This window comes from Rhinolophus sinicus, linkage group LG02 (genome assembly GCF_036562045.2).
Source record: "Rhinolophus sinicus isolate RSC01 linkage group LG02, ASM3656204v1, whole genome shotgun sequence".
NCBI lineage: Eukaryota > Metazoa > Chordata > Mammalia > Chiroptera > Rhinolophidae > Rhinolophus > Rhinolophus sinicus.
The window spans coordinates 115,429,705-115,451,012 of NC_133752.1; the positions used below are offsets into that span (position 1 = coordinate 115,429,705).

The 21,308-nt window shown below is 37.0% G+C and overlaps 1 protein-coding gene across 3 annotated transcripts in view; it reads left to right on the plus strand.

The window, feature by feature from the left end:
• Window positions 1-21,308, plus strand: part of CEP83 (centrosomal protein 83) — a 186,608-nt gene that overhangs the window by 125,725 nt on the left and 39,575 nt on the right. For 2 of the 3 annotated variants that reach the window (XM_074325264.1, XM_019710315.2), the window contains one exon: window positions 13,006-13,242. The exons of the other annotated variant lie outside the window; for it this stretch is intronic. In XM_074325264.1, the coding sequence (XP_074181365.1) occupies window positions 13,006-13,242 (237 nt within the window). The remainder of the gene's footprint in view (window positions 1-13,005; window positions 13,243-21,308) is intronic. 3 annotated transcript variants of the gene reach the window in all.

The window sequence follows — 21,308 nt, forward strand, 5'->3', positions numbered from 1 at the left end:
TTGTGGATCATGAAACAGCAGTAAAACTTCAAAGCAAAACCTACTCTTGCCATACTCAAATCTTACAATTTAAACTGGTAAAAATAATTCAATGTACTAAAATAATTGGATTTTCTTTCATTAATTAACTCATACAATACTTGTGCATTTTCATTTCTACAGATAAAATAAGTAACTGGATATCCTTTAGTGTGTTGGTTCTGAGGGGAATACTTTAGGAAGATTGTGTTACTGTTTTCCTGTAAAGCACTCCAGGAATTTGTATCTCCCTCATGATATTCTGAATTAAAAAGAATGCATTAAAAAAGATAGCTTTACCTTACAAAAAAGATAATGTCATGATTTTTCAATCAGTGCTTTTTGTTGTAAGTACATATTAAGTCTGGAACTTCTTACAGATGAAGTTTGGAAGTCGCCTATATAGTCGTTATTAAAAAGTGGTACTATTGTGTTTTCATTATGTTATTAGGACTCTAATTTTATATTATTCTGCAATACAGAGCATTTAGGTGATTATACTGATGGACTGAATGAGTGAAAGAAACGACTAATTCAGTGGGCATTAAAAGAGAGGGGTAGTAAACACTACATCATATGAAAAACTGTAAGAATGATAGCACATAGTGACATCCCTGAGATTATTCCATCATATTCTCCAAACTGACTGAGTCCTGTCTTGGCTTTTATGGATCAGGTGAGAAGCCAGAGTTCCTATGGCAAAAAAGAGAACTTCCCTGTTTCCCTGTTATCACACGGTATTTTTTTCTTAAAGCACTGGTAGCACAAAACTGATATTGTGCTCCTACTTTGGTCCTTATCCTGACGTATATGTCAATAGACATTGTAAAACCTCTCAAAACACTTCATTTTTATCCTGGTAGGTTCTGAAGTTCTATCCGAAGTGCTACTTTAGACCCAGATGGCTCCTTTATCTAAAGTATTCCAAATGTTCTAACTTGCTACCTTCTTAGATTACTTTAAACCACATCACAATAGACAAAAGTCCCAAATTAAAATTAAAATTAGCTCACAGTACGGATTCTCTGTGATTGCTTTTGGCAACCTTTTATAAGGGATTTGTGAAATTGTACTAATTAAAATTTTCTGTGTGAATGCAGTTTAGAATATGAGTATCTCAAAACTAATAAACCTTTTAACATGTAAAATTTTAAATGTTTTGAATGTTCATTTAGTGGGACATTGGGAACTGACTTGACTTTTGTGTGCGTCAGTTCCTCATCTGTACAATGGTGTTAACAATGGTACCTATCCCATGGAGTTGTGAGGATTTAATAAATTAATATGTGTAAAGTGTGTAGACAAGTACCTAGCACAATAGTAAGCATTCCATAAATACTAGCCATTGTTATCATTTAAAATTCTATGCTTTCAGATTTCTTGAGCATATGATCCTGTCTTTTACTTTAGCATACTAGAGTTTCCAGTGTTAGGCCTGTATTTAGATATTCTAAATAGTTCAAGGGCATCTCTGGTTGCAGTGCCTGTGTCCTCCACCTTCATCACACTCCCAGCATTCTGACTGCTCTACTTTCGGGTGCTCTCTGCTTTGGCTTTTTTATTAGTCACAGGTATCTATTACTACCCTCATGACCAAGGTAACTCTCGGGACCTGAAAAAGGCATGTATTATTATCCCTATTCTCTTGTTCAGTCTGAGTAGAATTCTTTTTAAGACACTGAGTAAAGGAAAGGAGACGGTTTCTTCCAAAAGTAGATTAAAATATGAACTTTAAATATGTGAGTAAATTAAGTGCTACCTTCGTAATGTAAATAAGTGAAAATGTTTTTGTATTCCATCATTAAATTAGGAAGAACAATTCTAGTACATATAGGGAAAAGGAAGAAACCTAGAATGGTAGGAATATAAATAGGTAAATAAACTTGATTTTAAAAGCTAAGATCTGAGAACTTTAAACTTCATGTGCAAAATGTTTACTATAGTACCTGACACGTAGTAAATGCTCAAAAAATGGTATTATTACTACTAGTACCTGAGAGCATTAATCATACGAATTATCATAATAGATACAGCAGATATTTTTAAAAATAGACAAGATCTATATGAAGAGAACTACAAAACTCTCATGAATGAAATCAAAGAAGAACTAAATAAATGGAGTGATATTCCATGTTCATGGATAGGAAGACTCAGTGTTATCAAGATGTCTGTTTTTCCCAACTTGACTTATAGATTCAGTATAATCTCAGTCAAAACCTCAGTAAGTATTCTGTGGATATCGACAAACTGATTCTAATGTTTATGTAGAGAGGCAAAAGACCCAGAGTAGCCAATACAGTATTCAAGAAAAAGAAAGTCAGAGGATTGATACTGTCTGACTTCAGGACTTACTATAAAGCTGATAATCAAGACAGTGTGGTATTGACAAAATAATATACAAATAGATCAACAGAGTAGACCACAGAGTCTTGAAATAGACCTACACAAACATAGTCAATTGATCTTTGACAAAGGAGAAAAGGCAGAATGGAGAAAAATAGTCTTTCCAACAATTAGTGCTAAAACAACTGTACATGCACATGCAAAAAATGGATCTGGACCCTTCACAAAAATTAACTCAAAATAGATCATAAACCTAAATGTAAAATATAAACCCAACTCCTAGAAGATAACATAGGGGAAAATCTAGACGACCTTGGGTTTGGTGATGATATTTTAGATACAATATCAAAGACATGATACGTGAAAGAAATAATTGATAAGTTAGACTTCATTAAAGTTAAGAACTTTTGCTCTGTGACTGACACTGTCAAGAGTGAGAAGAGAAGCTATAGACTGGGAGAAAATATTTGAAAGAGATATCTGATAAAAGACTTATTATCCAAAGTATACAAAGAACTATGAAAACTAACAAACTGATTTAAAAATGGGACAAAGACCTTAAAGACCTTAATAGACACTTCACCTAAGAAGATATACAGATGGCAAATAAGCAAAGATGCTCAACATCATATGTAATTAAGGAATTGCAAATTCAAACAACAGTGAGATAACACACATATCCGAATGGCCTAAATTCAAAACACTGACAATACCAAACTCTGGTGAGGATGTGGCGCAACAGGACTTCCCACCATTGCTGGTGGGAATGCAAAATGGTACAGCAACTTTAGAAGACAGTTTTTTATTAAACTACTCATAGTCTTACCATACAAACCAGTAATTTCACTCCTTGGTATTTACCCAACAGCCTGCACACAGACGTTTCTAGCAGCTTTATTCCTAATTGCCAAAACTTGGAAGCAACCAAGATACTTTTCCATAGGTGAATAAATAAACTGTGGTGCATCCAGAGAATGTGATATCATTCAGTGCTAAAAAGAAGTGAGCTATCAAACCATGAGAATATGTGGAAGAACCTTACGTGCATATTATTAAGTAAAAGAAGGCAATCTGAAAAGGCTACAAATTGCAGGATTCCAACTATATGATGTTGTAGGAAAGGCAAAACTGGATCATTAAAATGATCAGTGGTTGCCCAAAGGTTAGGGGAGAGGAAGGGATTGAGAGATGGAGTACAGAGGATTTTTATGGTGATAAAGCTATTTGGTGTGATACTGTAATGGTTGATGATACATGCCTTTCTACATTGTCAAAATCCATAGAATGTACACCAAGTGTGCACCTTAATGTAAACTGTGGACTATGGGTGATAATGATTTGTCAGTGCAGGTTCATCAGTTGTAACAAATGTACCACTCTGGTGTGAGATGATAGTGGGGGGGGAGGCTATGTGTATCGGGGCAGGGACGTATTGAACTCTACTTTCTCCTGAATTTTGCTACGAGCCTAAAACTACTCTATAATTTAAAGATTATTATTTTTTAAATGGGCATACAAAGAAAAGGAAAATATATTTCATAATAAAGAAAAAGATCAATAGGAACAGACCTAGAAATTATCAGTAGACAAAGTCATTAATATATGCTTGAAAGTTAAGGGAAACCTTGAACATGATGAGAGACATGGAAAATATTTGTAAGAAAAGACCCTAGTGATGAAAAATACAATCAAAATGGACAATACTCTAGAAGTGGGTTAGACACTGGAAGAAAAGATAAACAAAAGATATAGAAACTATCCAAGATGAAATACAGAGAGTAAAAGTAGAATAAATAAATGATTGTAGCACATAGTGAGGACAACATTAGATAATTGAAATTCTAAAAGGAGAAAGGAAGAACAGAAAAAAATACTGAAGAAATAATGGTCAGATTTTTCATATTTCATGAGAACTATAAACCCACACATCCACGAAGCTCAATGAACCACATGCACAGAAAACATGAAGAAAACTACACCAAGGCACACAGGTTCAATTACTTTAATACTAGTGATAAAGAATTTTAAAAGCCAATATGAAGACTTTGCTTCCAGGAAGATGAAGTAGATGTGCTTCTCACTGTTCCTCCTGGTAAGTAAAACAAAAATCCGTGGACATTATATATAAAACAAACATAAGAATGCTGGAAAATGGAGAAAAAGGCATACTATCTAAGGACTTTGGGATCCAGGGACTGACTGTGGTATGTTCTGTGGGTTTTCATTTTGTCTCATATATTAAAGACGATGCTGAAGAAACCAGCAGTTTGGCACAGATGATAAAAAAACCCAACACAAGCCTGTTCCCTCTAGGCAAAGTACTAGGAAAAGAACAGCCTAGTAGCCTAGTTAATTTAGATAATAACAATTCTGCTTCAGCCAAATACTGTAACAAAACTGGACCCATGATCACCCATACTAACAAACGCCAGTGGAGCACCTGAACTTCCACTTTCCCCAGGCTACAATGAGGAACACTAACCCCCAACCAAGATGATAGCAGATAAGGCCAGGTAGGGAGCCAGGACTTCGTACCCACTTGGCAATAACATGTCTCCCACCCACCTGCCATGGTGGCATTGGAGATGATATAGGGAGCCTAGGTTTCCACCCTCAACTAGCAGTAATGAGGTGCCCTGCCTCCTCCCTGCCTGGGTCATGTCAGAGAAGGCCTAGTGTGGAATCAGGACTTTTCACCGCTGCTCTGTAGTGTCAGTGGTGATCACACTTGACACGAAGGTGTCAGTGGAGGGCATATGGGGAACAGTAACAAGTCATCTTTACTCCTGCCATCTAGGGAGACATCAGTGGGCTTAGTGGGGAGCTAGAACTCCCACTTCCACCTAACATGGGTTTCATGAGGAGTCTCTTCCACTGCAGATGTCATAGAGGTGGAGTGGGGAATCTGGACTACTCCATCTGGCAATAATGAGGCAGCAACACCACCTTTCCTCTACCAGAGGAAACAGAAACTTTAGCCAGCTAAAACAGAAACTTTAAATAAGAATCAGTCCTAATATAATACCCAAGAAGTCCAAATTACAATCAGAAATTCCATGTCATACTGAGAACCTAGAAGATCTCAAACTAAATCAATAGATGCTAACACTGAGATGACAGAATTATCTAACAAATATTTTAACTCAGTCATATTAAAAATGCTTTAATGTACAATTAAAAACATGCTTGAAACAAATGAAAAAAATAGAGTATCTCAGCCAAGAAGTAAGAAATATGAAGAAGAACCAAATGGAAATTTTAGAGCTGAAAAATACGATGACTGCCCCCCCCCCAACACAAACAAACACCTCAGTTGATGGCCTCAACAGCAGAATGGAGGGGATAGAAGAAAGAATCAGTGAACTTGAAGATAGAACATTAGAATTACCCAACCTGAACAAACTACAGAAAATAGATTAAAAAAAGAAATAAACAGGGATAGCCTTAGGCACTTGTGGAAATATGGCAAGAGATCTAAGATTTTGTCATGGAAAGGAAAAAAGAAAGAGGGCAGTGCTGAAAATACACTTAAAGATATAAAGGCTGAATACTCCCCCAATTTGGTAGACACAAACATACAGACAGATTCAAGAAGCTTGAATCTTGTCTGAACATCAGACGAGATAAAACCAAAGAAATCCACACTAAGAGACATCAAACTTATAAACACTATAGGAAAAAAATGCTGAAAGTAGCAAGAGAGAAATGGTACCTTACTTATAAGAGGAAAACAATTTCTAGACATTTCTCATCAGAAACCACAGAGGCCAAAAGGATGTGCCACAGCATTATCAACTGCTGAAGGAAAAGAAGTGTCAACTCATAATTCTATATCCAGCAGAAATATCCTTCAGGAATGAAGGATGAATCAAGACATTGTTAGAATAAGGAAAACTAAGAGAATCTGTTGCCAGTAGACCTATCCAAAAGAATGTCTAAGGGAAATTCTCTAAACAGAAATAAAACAATACAAAAGGAACCTCACAGCATCAGGAAGGATAAGCAAAACTGGGTATATACAAAAGACTTCCTGAGTTAGTTTTCTAAATTTTGTGTGATGGTTGGAGCAAAAATTATAACACTGCCTGATTTGGTTTTAAATATGTATAGAGAAAATCATTAAGACAATTATATTATGAACAAGGGCAAAGGGATGTAAAGGGAGGTAAAATTTCTCTATCATTTGAACTGGTAAAATGAACCCAGTAGACCATGATAAATTATGTATATATAATATAATACCTACAGCAACAAGTAAGAAAGCTATACAATAAGATAGCCAGAGCATTATAAATAAATCAAAATGGAATCCTAAAAAATGTTCAAATAACACCCAGGAAGGCAGAAAAACACAAACAAATAGAAAACAAACTTAAAAAGGGAAAAAAGAAGAAAAACTTAAGCTGTTAACATATTAACAGTCATAATAAATACAAACGGTCTAAATATACCAATTAAAAGACAGATTTGCAGAGTTGATTTTAAAAAAAGATCCAACTATATGCTGTTTCCAGGAAACTTCAAATATAACAATATAGGTAGTTAGTAAAAGGATGGCAAAAGATACATCATGCAAACATTAATTAAAAGAAGCACAAGTGGGTATATTACCATCAGTTGAAGTAGACTTCAGAGCAAAGAAAAATGCCAGAGGTAAACATTATATGACAAAAAATGTCAGTCGACTGGGGAGGCATATGCATACTAGTTATATATGAAACAGAGCTGCAAAATATGTGAAGTAAAAATTGATAGAACTAAAAGGAGAAATAGACAAATTCACAATTGTTGGAGACTTCACACTGCTATCTCAACAATGGATAGAACAGGTGGTAAATCAGGAAGGACATAGAACTCAACACAACCATCAACCAACAGAAATCTAGTCAAAATTTATAGAACATTCCACCCAACAGGAGTACCTAAATACATTCTTCGAGTGTCCACTGAACATATACCCAGATAGACCATAACTTGAGCCATAAAATAAACCTCAATAAAGTTACAAAAATTGAAATTATACACAGTGATTTCTCCAACCACTGTAAGCAAACTAGAAATCAATAATGGAAAGGAAGCAGAGAAATCTTCAAGTGAAATGACAGTTTAAATAATTCATGAGTCAAAGAGGAAATTTCAATGAAAAACATATCAGTGAAAAAACAGTTTCAGAAAATACATTGATCTGATTGAAAATGAAAATGCAACATATTAAAATATTTGGGACACAGCTAAAGCAGTGCTGAGAGAAAAATTCATAGCACTAAATACATTCATTAGAAAAGTTTGTCAAATGAATAATCTAGCTCCCACCTTAAGAATCTAGAAAGAGAGGATCAAAATAAACCCAAAGCAAGCAAAGGGAAGGAAATAAAAAAGATAAGAGTAGAAACCAATTAAATTGAAAACCAAAACAATAGAGAACATCAGTGAAACAAAAAGCTGTTTCTTTTGAAAAGACTAATGAATGACAAACCTTTAGCTTGGATGACAGAGAGAAGACACAAATCACTTATATCAGGAATTAAACAGAACATTACTACAGACCTTGCAGACATCAAAAGGGTAATCTTATTAGGTTATTACCTAGAGATGAACTCGAGCTAAATTTGACAAACATAGATGAAATAGGCACATACAACCATAACTTGGTCCATATAAAGTAGGTAGTTTGAATAGCTGTATAGCTATTGAGGAAACTAAATTCATTTAAAAATTCTCAAAAAGAATGATTTCACTGGTGAATTCTACCAACTGATTTTTAAAAAAATGAAAACCAATTGTGTAAAGTGTCTTCTAGAAAATAGAAGAGGCGGATGTCACCAGTGGGGGAAATAGGGTAAAAGGTATACAGGATCTCTATTATTCCTTTCAACTGCTGCATGCGAACCTACCACTATCTAAAAATAAAAAAGTTTAATAATAAAAAAAGAAGTAACAAGAGAAAATTCTGAAAGAAAAAATGTAGGCCATTTGATTGCAGAGCCTGTACTCTGAACCATTTCTCTATGCTCCATCATAAAGTTAATAAAAACAAAGACAGATGAAGCAATTAGATATACTACTTTTCCTTTAGTGTGCCCTGGGGAATTAAGAATGGTCCTCCCATCCATTGAAAAGATGATCAACAATTAATTAGTCCTAGTTCCTTATCTGTTTCGGTTCAGTTTCCTTTACTTCAACAACTTTTTAAAAGTAAAATTGGTTAATACATCATCTTTTCTCTTAAGTAAGCTTATATTCTCGAAGAGAATGAAATAAACTTGGAGGTAACTTTAATACAGGAAGATTTGGATAAACGTCATAAAAAAGAAATTCAAACAAAGGACTGAGAGCACAACCAGTTGAGGCTATCAAGGAAGATGGTGTGTGACGCTGAGTGAGAGTGCAGGAAAAGAGAAGAGTGAGGATGTGTCCAAGATCTATACCCAGATGACTGGGACAAGAGCCGTGTCACAGCAGCGATTGAATATAAGCTTGATAGCAGAGGTTTTGCATTTGTTTGCTTGTCTGCTCGGTTCGCTGATGTAGCCTTACTGCCCGGAACAGTGCTGGGTACATAGTAAGTACTCCATAAATATTTGTTGCATGACTGAATAAATAGAGAAATTAGAAGGCAGTGATCACCAGTTTGGGTAGGAATGATTTGGTAGTGAGCTCTGCTTCAGGAGTTGTGAGTGTGGGATCTAATCCTGATTCTGCCGTTAGCTGTCTCCGTCCACAGTTTCATTTTACACTTCAGCTGTCAGACGAAAGATGCCCCTCGAAACTGCTAGAGCAAGCAATAATACAGGAAACATGCTGGACAGGAACATTAGTTGTCTGACCACATATGTAAAATGAAGACTGTAGGAGAAACTGTTGTTACTAAATGCAGTTTTGTGTATGGCACACTCAGCTCAGCACAGAACTCAGGAAAGGCAACGTCCGAACCCGAGTTACGCACTGACTCCCGACCTAGGTGAGATCCACACCTCTAACACAGCACACTAAAACTGTGCTTGAGTTACGTCCTGCCAAAGCTAAATGGTACCGTCAAGATTTCCGGCCCAAGCCCTTCATTTTAACTGAGGCCAAAGTGAAAAAGTGACTTGCACAAAGTCACACAGCGAGCTGAAGGAAAGAGAAAATGGAGGAAAAAAAGGTGGTCAGGGACCAAACCCCAGGGGTAATCTTTATATGTAAAGGGTGAGAGAGAAAATAGGAGAGAGACACTAATTAGTTGGGTTTTTGAGGGCTTGACTCTGAATTCTACAGGTGGTTTCCAAGAAAACGTTCTTTTCTGGGGGGAAAAAATGTCTGCTGGATAGCTCTACCTGTATTCCCCACTGACATCTTTAGTTCAGCTTGTCCAGAACCAAATTGGAATCACTGCATGTTAACATGGAGAAGGATCTTCAGCGGCCTCCAGTCTAACCTCATTGCACAGATGCAGAAAACACATTCTGCCCTGGGGTGGGTCTCACACTTCTTAGGTTCGTGTATAGCCACGTGAGCAATCAGTTGTCTTTTGGGCCACTTTTACCTGGGTTGCAGAGCATTATTTTGTCTTAAGAGTAAGCCTTCCGAGCTCACTCAGTCTGGTTACACGCAACCCGTGGTGGTGTTTACAGCAGTGGTGTCTAACTTTTTTTTAAAAACAGCTGAAGCTTTTCTTTAAAGAAAGTTGAATCATCTGAAGAAACCTCAAATATAAAAAGAGACTGAAAAAGGAAGCTTTAACAACAAAGATTTGGTGGTGATAGTGGGGGATAGATAGTTTGGGAGAGCAGGAAAGGGAAAGAATGAGTTTGACCATGATTACCTGGCACCCTCGTGCCAGAGGTGAGAGCCCTCTCGGTGCTTCAGGTTGGGAAGCGGCTTGAAACCCAGCATTGGGGGGCCCAGGGGATCTGGGAGTGATGGTTGGCGTGAACTCCTGGGAAAACCACTGGTGTTTCTGCTCTGCAAGTTCCCTAGTGACATTTCCAATGCCTTGTAGTAATGATTTTCAGTTCTTTTTTGAATCTGACAATTAGGAACTATGGCATCATTATATCTGGGGCTTTCATAAACTCTCAGCTATCATTTGAAAATGCTCATCAGTCACATTTGTACTGTATTTCCCCGAAAGTAAAACCAGGTCTTATGTTAATTTTGCTCCAAAAGACACATTTTCAGGGGATGTCTTATTTTTTTCATGTACAACAATCTGCATTTATTCATGTACAACAATCTACATTCATTTATTCATGTACAAAAATCTGCATTTATTCAAATACAGTCATGTCATCTTTTTCTGGAACATCGTCATAACTCTCCAAACCTTGAATTCCAGCTTAAATTTCTTGTGATTCCATTTCCTACAGAACCATTGGCCCCAATCTCTCATGTCCAGCAATAGAGCTCTCCTTAAATGAGCACTTCTTGTCCATGTAGCCTGCTCATAGTGCTTTGGCAACACAGCTGTCAGTGACTTTATCCCAGGAATTCTTCACCCAAGTCACGACCTCTTGCAGGCTAGGCTTCACAAAGTTTCCATTGATCTCTCTTTCCATTCTTTTTTCATAGTAGTGATTTTCCATGTGCAAATGGTCCTTGAATGGCTTGTTTATTGCAATATCAAGAGTCTGAGATAGGCAGTCATTCCCTGGGAATTTTTTTTTGATCTATTCTCTGCAAAAGTTCTTCTCATCTTTAGCGGCGAGTGCTGGCTGAATCCCAGACTAGCAGACCTCTTTGACCACCTTACAGAACAAGTGGCAGCATTAAATTGATCCACTTACTTATAACTGCTTGTGTGCACCAGGCTTTTTCGGTTTCAAGAACATAAATGCCTGAAACACATTCAACCTTATCTTTCTTGCCCTTAGTGATTAGAGGTGGGGTTTTCTTTCCATCCAGATGAATTGCCAAAATACAGGTAATTCATGCACTTTCGTAACGAGTGGAGGGAATGTAGATTGATGAGGCACCCCTCTGATCAATTGTCGTTTGAGATCCTTGGCCCATAAAAACTGCAGTTTCATCCATAGCAATCATGTTGGAGAGTTGGTATTTAGAAAAGTCGATGCCATCAACAAAGGACTTGAATGCAAGTGCATGTTAAATAACTTCAATATCTTTCCGCTGGAACAGTGTTGTTGATCTTAGAGACAGTTCATATCGCTGAAGGAAGCCATCCAGCCAGTGTTGTGATGCTTTGAATTCTTCTGGGGATATTTCTAACTGTGGTGCCATTGCAAGGGCAAATGCTTGAATATCAGCCCTGCGCACAACCAAAGCCTTTGCTCTCCTGTCAGCAGTCCATTCACAGATGATGTCTTCCAGCTCAGGAAATAATGGTTGCCGACCTGATCCACACTTAGCATTTCCCTCGTCCACCTGTTGACTGAGGTTATCGTGCTCTGCTCGCCATTTTTGGACCATCAGGAGATCCAACTTCTCTTTGCAGAAAGCCATAAGATTCTTGCCCCGGGAGTCCTCCATGATTCCTTTCTTGTACTTGATGGAATAGCTCTTTCTTTTAGCACTCATCTGGGGTCAAAATATCATTCCCTTTAAATGTACTATTAAATCAAGTGTTAACTGAAGACTTATGAGACAGAAGTGGCAACAAAAATGATGGCGGTTAAGAATGATGGTGCACACAAAAACAACAAAAAATCGCAGGCATCGAAATTCAGAAAACTTTTCTTATTTCACATGAGTGCATTAAGTATGTCCGTTACAACACATGATGTATTGAATTATGACGATTTATATTAGACACAACACAACCACGTCCATTCGTTATCAAGTGCGCGTTATTCCTACGTTGTATCTGTACTCCAATTGGTCATTCGGCGATAAGTCTCGAGTTCATCTGTTTACAGAGGCGTTTACCTCTCGTCCAAAGGCTTGGGTATTTACAAATACTTAATTATAATTTATATTATTTATTTTAAATATTAATGTCAATATTTATATTTAATTATATGTTAATATTATTATTTTATAATTTAATATATCCATCGTGTGTTGCAATGGACATACTAAATGCGTCCATCTGGCTGAAAATGTTAACTGGGATTTATTTTGGGGGTAGGGCTTATATTACGCACATCCTGAAAAATCATGCTAGGGCTTATTTTGCGGTTAGGTCTTATTTTCAGGGAAATATGGTATTTTTTTATTTTTTTTATGGATAAGCAGCTTTTTTTTGTGAATCAGGTTGCTTTGGAATACATCATTTTGTTAGCATAGACATAGCCCAAGAATTACTGTCATATGAGAAAAAGCTTAGCAGCAATCAGCGTATTGATCTTTCATAGACAAACACCTAGAATGTTCTGATGATTTTTAAAATACTTGACATTTTTTTAACAATTATTTTTATCATATTATTTATAATTTTGAATTTTATTCGGCACCTGGTGAAACCCTGTGCTAGACACCATGGGGAGATAGAGGGACAACAGGACCAGGCGCTTGCCCTCACATTTCAGGCCTGCTGAGTACAGAAAGAACGGGACATCTTATTTCCTCCTTGGTACTGGACTTCACCACCTGAGCTTTCTTCTTTACACTGTGCAATTTTTAATTTTAGTTTACTGACTTGTAAAGCATGTTCATGACTGAAAATTCCATAATTTAAGGTTGTATGCTCTTTCAAATTCTTACTAGATTGCAAGACTGGAGGAAGATAAAGAAGAACTACATAACCAGATGCTTAGCGTTGACCCCACCAGAGAACAGCTTGCTCAAGAAAAAGTTCAGCTGTGTGAGAAAGTAAAAGGTTTAAAGGCTGAAGTAGCAGAATTAAGAGCTGAAAAAGAGTATTTGGGTGCTCAGGTAGAAAATGCCCAAAGAATTCAGGTGCGGCAGCTGGCTGAGATGCAGGCTACAGTCAGATCCCTGGAGGTAAGGTTTTAATTGCTTCCCAGTAGAGGGTGGCATACTTTTTTTTTTTTTAATTAAAGTTTATTGGGGTGACAATTGTTAGTAAAGTTTCATAGATTTCAGGTGTACAATTCTGTAATACATTATTTAAATCTCACATTGTGTGTTCACCACCCAGAGTCAGTTCTCTTTCCATCACCATATATTAGACCCCATTTACCCTCTTCTAGAGCCCCTCTGCCCCCTTACCTTCTGGTAACCACTAGAATATTGTCTATGAGTTTTTGTTCCTTCATTTGTTTGTCTTGTTCTTTTGTTGTTTTCAGTTTTATATACCACGTATCAGTGAAATCATATGGTTCTCTACTTTTTCTGTCTGACTTATTTCACTTAGCATTATAATCTCAAGATCTGTCCATGTTGTCACAAATGGTACTATTTCTTCTTTTCTTACCGCCGAATAGTATTCCGTTGTGTGTATATACCCCAACTTACCCATTCATCTATCGAAGGACATTTTGGTTATTTCCATTTCTTGGCCACCGTAAATAAAGCTTCAGTGAACATTGTAGCACACATGTCTTTATGGATAAATTTTTTCAAAATTTTTGGGTTGATACCCAGGAGAGGGATTGCTGGGTTGCATGGTAATTATATTCTTAATTTTTTGAGGAATCTCCACACTGCCTTCCATTGCAGCTGCATCAATCTGCATTCCCACCAACAGTGTATGAGGGTTCCTTTTTCTCCACAGCCTCTCCAGCACTTGTTACTATTTGTGTTGTTGATGATAGCCATTCTGACTGGGGTGAAGTGATATCTCATTGTGGTTTTTATTTGCATTTCTCTGATGATTAGTGATGTTGAGCTTTTTTGCATATGTCTATTTGCATTTGTATGTCCTCTTTGGAGAAATATCTCTTCAGGTCCTCTGCCCATTTTTCAGTTGGGTTGTTTGTTTTTTTGTTGTTGAGTTGTATAAGTTCCTTGTATGTTTTGGATATTAGCCCCTTTTCAGAGGCACTGTTTGCAAAAATCTTCTCCCTTTCAGTCGGTTGCCTCTTTATTTTGTCGATGGTTTCTTTTGCTGTGCAGAAGCTTTTAAGTTTGATATAGTCCCATTCATGTATTTTAGCTTTTACTTCCCTTGCCTTTGGAGTGAAATTCATAAAATGCTCTTTGAACCCAAGGTCCATAAGTTTAGTACCTATGTTTTCTTCTATGCAGTTTATTGTGTCAGGTCTTATTCTTAGGTTGTTGATCCATTTTGAATTAATTTTGGTACGTGGTGACAGATAGCAGTCCAGTTTCATTCGTTTGCACGTGGCTATCCAATTCTCCCAGCACCATTTATTGAAGAGGCTGTCTTTTCTCCATTGTATGTTTTTTGCTTCTTTGTCAAAAATTATCCATATTTATGTGGGTTTATTTCTTAATTCTCAATTCTGTTCCATTTGTCTGTGTGTCTGTTTTTCTACCAATACCATGCAGTTTTGATTATTGTTGTCCTGTAGTACAAGCTAAAGTCAGGGAGTGTGATACCTCCAGTATTGTTCTTTTTTCTTAGGATTGCTTTGGCTATTCGGGGTCTTTTGTGGTTCCATACAAATCTGATGATTTTTGTTCTATTGCTTTAAAAAATGCCATTGGGATTTTCATGGGGATTGCATTAAATCTGTATATTGCTTTGGGTAATATGGCCATCTTAACTATGTTGATTCTTCCAATCCATGAGCAGGGAATGTCTTTCCATTTCTTTGTATCTTCTTCAATTTCTTTTAAAAATGCCTTATAGTTTTCAGCATATAGGTCTTTCACGTCCTTGGTTAAGTTTATTCCTAGGTATTTTATTCTTTTTGCTGCAATTGCAAAAGGAATTGTTTCTTTATTTCTTTTTCTGAGATTTCATTGTTAGTATATGGGAATGCAGTGGACTTTTGTACGTTGATTTTGTAGCCGGACTTTTGTACATTGATTTTGAATTTTCCTGTATTCGTTTATTGTTTCTAATAGATTTTTGGTGGAGTCCTTAGGGTTTTCTATAGATAGCATCATGTCATCTGCAAAAAGTGACAATTTAACTTCTTCATTCCCAATTTGGATGCCTTTTATTTCGTTCTCTTGCCTGATTGCTCTGGCGAGGACTTCCAACACTATGTTGAAAAGCAAAGGTGATAGGGGACAGCGCTGCGGTGTTCCTGAACGTAGAGCAAAGGTCTTCAGTTTTTTTTTTTTTACCATTAATTATGATATTAGCTGAGGGTTTGTCATATATGGCCTTTATTATGTTCAGGTGTTTTCTTCTATACCCATTTTATTAAGTGTTTTAATCGTAAATGGATGTTGCAAACTGTCATATGCTTTTTCTGCATCTATTGATATATTCATATGGTTTTTGTCCTTTATTTTATGTGGTGTATCACATTGATTGATTTGCGAATGTTGAACCATCCTTGTGCCCCTGGGATGAACCCCACTTGGTCTTGATGAATAATCTTTTTAATGCATTGTTGCATTCGATTTGCTAGAATTTTCTTTAGGATTTTTGTATCCGTTTTCATCAGAGATATTGGTCTGTAATTTTCTTTTTTTGTGTTATCCTTACCACGTTTTGGTATCAAGGTAATGTTGGCCTCATAAAATGACTTAGGGAGTATTGTCTCTTCTTCAGTTTTTTGGAAGAGTTTGAGTAGGACAGGTATTAGATCCTCTTTGAAGGTTTGGTAGAATTCACTAGTGAAGCCATCTGGTCCCAGACTTTTGCTTTTGGGAAGGTTTCGGATGACGGATTCAATTTCTTTACTGGTCATTAGTCTTTTTAGATTTTCAATTCTTCATGGTTCAGCCTAGGAAGGCTATATGTTTCTCAGAACTTGTCCATTTCTTCTAGGTTATTGAATTTGGTGGCATGTAGTCCTTCATAGTGTTCTTGGATGATCCTTTATATTTCTGTGGCATCCGTGATTACTACCCCGCTTTCATTTCTGATTTTGTTTATTAGTGTCTTTTCTCTTTTTATATTAGTGAGTCTAGCCAAGGGTTTGCCAAATTTATTAATCTTTTGAAAGAACCAGCTCTTTGTCATATTAATTTTTCTGTTGTCTTTTTGTTCTCTATTTCATTTAGTTCTGCTCTGATTTTCATTATTTACTTTCTTCTGCTGACCTTGGTTTTCATTTATTCTTCTTTTTCTTGTATTTTAATGTGTAAGGTGAGGGGATTTTTCTTGTTTCTTGAGATAGGCCTGTAATGATGTAAATTTCCATCTTGAAACTGCTTTCTCTGCATCCCTAAAATTTTGGTAGGATGTATTTTCATTATCATTTGTTTCTATGTGTCTTTTGATCTCTCCTCTTATTTCTTCTTTGACCCAGTCGTTGTTTAAAAGTATGTTGTTTAATCTCCACATATTTTTGTTTTTTCCTGCTTTCATTTTGCAGTTGATACCGAATTTCAAAGCCTTGTGATCAGAGGATATACTTGGTATTATTTCAATTCTTCTTAAACTTGCAGAGGTTAGTTTTATGTCCCAATATGTGGTCTATCCTTGAGAATTATTTTCTATACTTGAAAAAAATGTATAGTCTGATGTGCTAGAATGAAGTGCTCTATGCATGTCAATTATTTCCATTTCATCTAATGTGTCATTTAAGGGCTGCTATTTCTTTAATTTCTGTTTGAATGATTAATCCATAGTTGTCAATGATGTATTTAGGTCCCCTTCTATAATTGTGTTTTGGTCAGTTTCTCCCTTTGGTTCTGTTAGTAGTTGCTTGGTATATTTCGGTGCTCCCTGATTGGGAACGTAAATATTGATGACTGTTACGTGTTCTTGTTGTATAGTCTCTTTTATCATTATGAAATGTCTATCTTTGTCTCTTGTTACCTTTTTTATCCTGAAGTCTGTTTGATCTGATATCAGTATGGCTGCACCTGATTTTCCTTGGATACCATTTGCTTGGAGTGTCAGTTTCCACCCTTTCACTTTGAGTCTATGTTTGTCCTTGTAGCTGAGATGTGTCTCTTCGAGGCAGCATATGGTTGAGTTTAGTTTTTTGATCTAATCTGCTAGTCTGTCCCTTTTTATTGGTGAGTTCAGTCCATTTGCATTTAGGGTAATTATTGATATGTGAGGATTTCCTGCCATTCTATCTTTGGTTTTTTGGTAAGACTGTCTCTCCATTGTTGCTTAGCCTTTTTGTTGTTGTCTGTTATTTCTGTGTAGTGGTATTCTATAATTTTTCCCTTTGTTTCTTCTTTTATTACATTATGTATTTCATTTCTGGATTTTTTGAGTGGTTACCATTAAGTTTATGTAAAAGAAAGTTTTATATTTAGAGTATTCCATTTTTTTCAACATGCTTACTTTCTCCATTCCCAAATTCTGGTTCAGACCTTTACTCTCCCCCCTTTTATGTTTTGGGTGTCACAAATTATCCCTGTTTATGCTTGTTGAATAGCCACCTTCAGTATTCCTTGTAGTGTAAGTTGTGTGTTAGAAAATTCCCTCCGCTTCTGTATGTCTGGAAAGGTCTTTGTTCCTCCTTCATTCTAAAGGGTATCTTTGCTGGCTATATTATTCTTGGTTCATAATTTCTTTCTTTCACTAGTCTAAATATTTGATTCTACTCCCTCCTGGCTTGTAGAGTTTCTGTTGAAAAATCTGATGATAATTTAATGGGCTTTCCTTTGTAGGTTACCATGTTCTTTTCCCTGGCTGCCTTGAGGATTCTTTCTTTGTCATTAATTTTTGACAACTTCAATACAGTGTTCCTTGGAGAAGGCCTTTTGGGGTTGAGGTAATTAGGTGTTCTATTTGCTTCTTGGATTCAAGAATCCAGTTCTTTCCACAAGTTTGGGAAGTTCTCGTCGACTATTTATTTGAGAATACTCTCTGTTCCCTTCTCTCTTTCTTCTCCTTCTGGTATGCCCATTATTCTTATATTGCTCTTTCTGATGGAGTCAGAAAGTTCTTGTAGAGTTCTTTCATTTCTTTTTTTAAGTCTCAAGTCTTTTACTTCTTCCATTTATGTCACTTCCAGATTTCGTTCTTAGATGTCACTGATTCTTTCCTCCATCTGGTCAACTCTATTACCTAAGCTGGCTATTGCATTTTTCATTTCTTTTATAGAGTTCTTAATCTCCAGAAATTCTATTTGGTTCTTTTTAAAAATTTCAATCTCTTTGGTAAAGTGTTCATTTTGTTCTTTGATTGTGTTTCTGAGTTCATTAAACTGCTTGTCTGTGTTTTCTTGCATCTCGCTGAGTTTTGTAAGAACTGCAATCTTGAATTCTCTGTCATTTAATTCACATGTTTCCATTTTTTTAAGTTCATTTTCTGAAGACTTTTATTTCCTTTCTGAGCTGTCTTGTTGCCTTTATTATTCATGGCAATTAATGAATTTATTTCTCTTGCTAGACATCTGCAGGAGTGGGTTCTGCAACAGGTTGATAGAAAGAGGCCTTTCTTTAGTTTTCCAAAGTAGGTGTTGGTAGACTGTTTTATTTTCTCTCCGACTGTAGCCTTTTATTCTCTTTCACACTGTAGTGCTATGTTTTCTCTGCACTATTCTCACACAATGAGGGGGATTCCCTGGAGGGCTGGCTTCTCCACTGTTAACAGTTCACCTGGGTCATAGGGCGCCACCTCCATGGGGGGATGCGGAGAGCTTCTGAAGTTCCAAAGCTCTTCCTGCACTAGATTCAGAGCCTGTATGTTTCAGCAGTTCTGTTTACTCCTGCAGGGATCCACCCAGATAGGTGGGGACAGGGGCAGGGTGGGTTGTGAGCGGGGGCCCAGAGCAATGGCAGTGACCACCACCACAGCCTGTTTCCACAGCTCCCTTCCCTTTGCCAGAACTAGTTGGGCTGCGAGTCTATGTCTGCGGACTACAGTTCTCAGAACTACAAATAGTCTGTTCCTTTGATCTGACACTGCTACTGTTCTGCTTCTAGCACTGGGCAGGTGGGGGCTGGGTGAGCTCTGGAGGGTAAGGAAGGGGTGGCTAGTCTCAGTGCCTAAGTCTTCCATTCTCTGCGGCAATAATGGCTTACACCACCGTTTCCAGCTTTCTTCCCTCAGTCTTTGCTCTGATGTGTCTGCCGTGAGCGTTGGGTTCAGTCGTGTTATATGCTGCCCCCTCAGCCCTGTGGGCCATAAGCGGAGCCCTAGCAGTCCGGGTTCTTCCCTCTCCCGCAGCTGCGGTAGTTCCGGGAAGCAGCGAGCTCGAAGCACTGAGCTAGGTCTGCGTCCTGCGCCTGGGCGACTCCGTCTCTGCGCTTCTCCCTTCCCTCCTCCCCGTCTCGCGCATTTTGCCCACTTTTAGGTGAATTCAGTAGTGGGTCTCTTAGTCTTGCCTGTCTGGTGTGGAGGAATTCCTCTGTGGAGTTATAGTTGTTCAATTTGTTGTAAATTCCAGGGGAGATTTCAAGAGGCTCACCTCATGCTGCCATTTTTATCTACTTTTTTTTTTTTTTAAGAGGAATTGACAGATCTTTGATTTTTAGAGCATAAATGTATGTTTACCAATCTAATGCTGATGCATTTGTGGAATCCCAAGAGTATATTTCTTTTTGTAAAGAGGAAAGGTATTGATTCATAAGCAGTAGCCATGCAACACATTTAGATAGGGATTATTCCTTCTTTGAGAATCGTCACTTATCTGAAATGATTTAACTCTTACAGTGCTACAGAGTACAATATGCAGCATCCAAAACAATTTATTTGAGTTTCTGAAAGCTAAAGTCATTCAAACCAGAAAGAACAGTTTCTTCCTAGATAGTTATTTCCTTATACTGGAATTCAAGATCTTAAAATCATAAGTCCTGTTTAAACAGAAATACCATACTTATATATCTTATGACAGCTTTTCCCAGAGTAATAAAATTCGACTTGGCTACTAATACATGCAAGACTTCACTGAATTATTTCCCTGAGTTCATTAGAGAAAGGTAAGAGCTGGCAGAGCTGGGCTGGTATTCCCAGAGGTATTCTCCAGTGAAAATTCTTGGTTTCCATTGTTGGAGAGGAAAAACTTCTCCGTCATCCTTTTAAGTTCAGTGGTTAGGGGTTGTGAATTAAATTGACAGGAGACATTAGTAAGAGAAAACACAGGTTTTTGCTCATATGTGTACATAGGCGTTCACAGAAGAATGTGACACAAATAGGCTATTAGAATTTGCGTCTTGTATACCATCTTAATAGGGAAAGGAGAAAGGATGAAAGGGCACTTATAGGAAAACAAATGACTTTTAGGAAAAATAATAGACCTTAAGGAAAATAGGTGGGAGATAATGACAGTTTTGTGACAATGTCTAGTTAGGTGATTTCTTATCCTAATGCTGATTTCTTGTCTCCTGTGATAGGAGTCAGTCTTCCCTAGTTATGAAACCCCTGGGGAGGGAATTTATAGCAGTTAAATTCTTTTCTGAGTCTCTGTTTTTAGGAAGATAAAATGAGTTGAGGTAAAAAACCTTTTTTTATGTCTGTTGATTCTCAAATGTTTTCAACTCAAAATAACTTATGCCGTAATAGCAAGATATTCTATATCCCTTCACCATCTTTTCCGATTTGCTTACTCCTCCTAGTTCTTGGTGCCTAACAGGTAGCAAATATACTATTTCTGAAAAGTAATTGTGGTTTTTGCAATTATTTTTAACCTTTAAACCTCAATTACTTTTGCACCAACCTAATAGTTTGATTGTTTTGGTTTATTTTGAGCAGTCCAAAGAGTTTTGTTTTTTCAGTCAGATAGTTATGAAATGATTTGAGTTGGAAGGTAATTAGTGGGCACCTAATTTGTAATTAAAATCCAATATCCAAATCAAAAATAGTGATTTTGTTTTTTCCAGCCAGCAAACTGGTACAAGGAGTATATTGATATATTTTGAAGAGAAGTCATCTTTTTATTTGTTTGGATGAAGCTTTTGATAGTATTTGCTGGTCCTTTACTAAGGTTGTCAGTGTCACCGGACCTTAGACGAGAGGCAGTTCAGAATGAGACTGTTTATGTTGCCATCCTGCCATTCTTAATGTATTTACACAGTGACAGAATAAGTGGATGGTTGCAGTTGAATATAGTATGTGG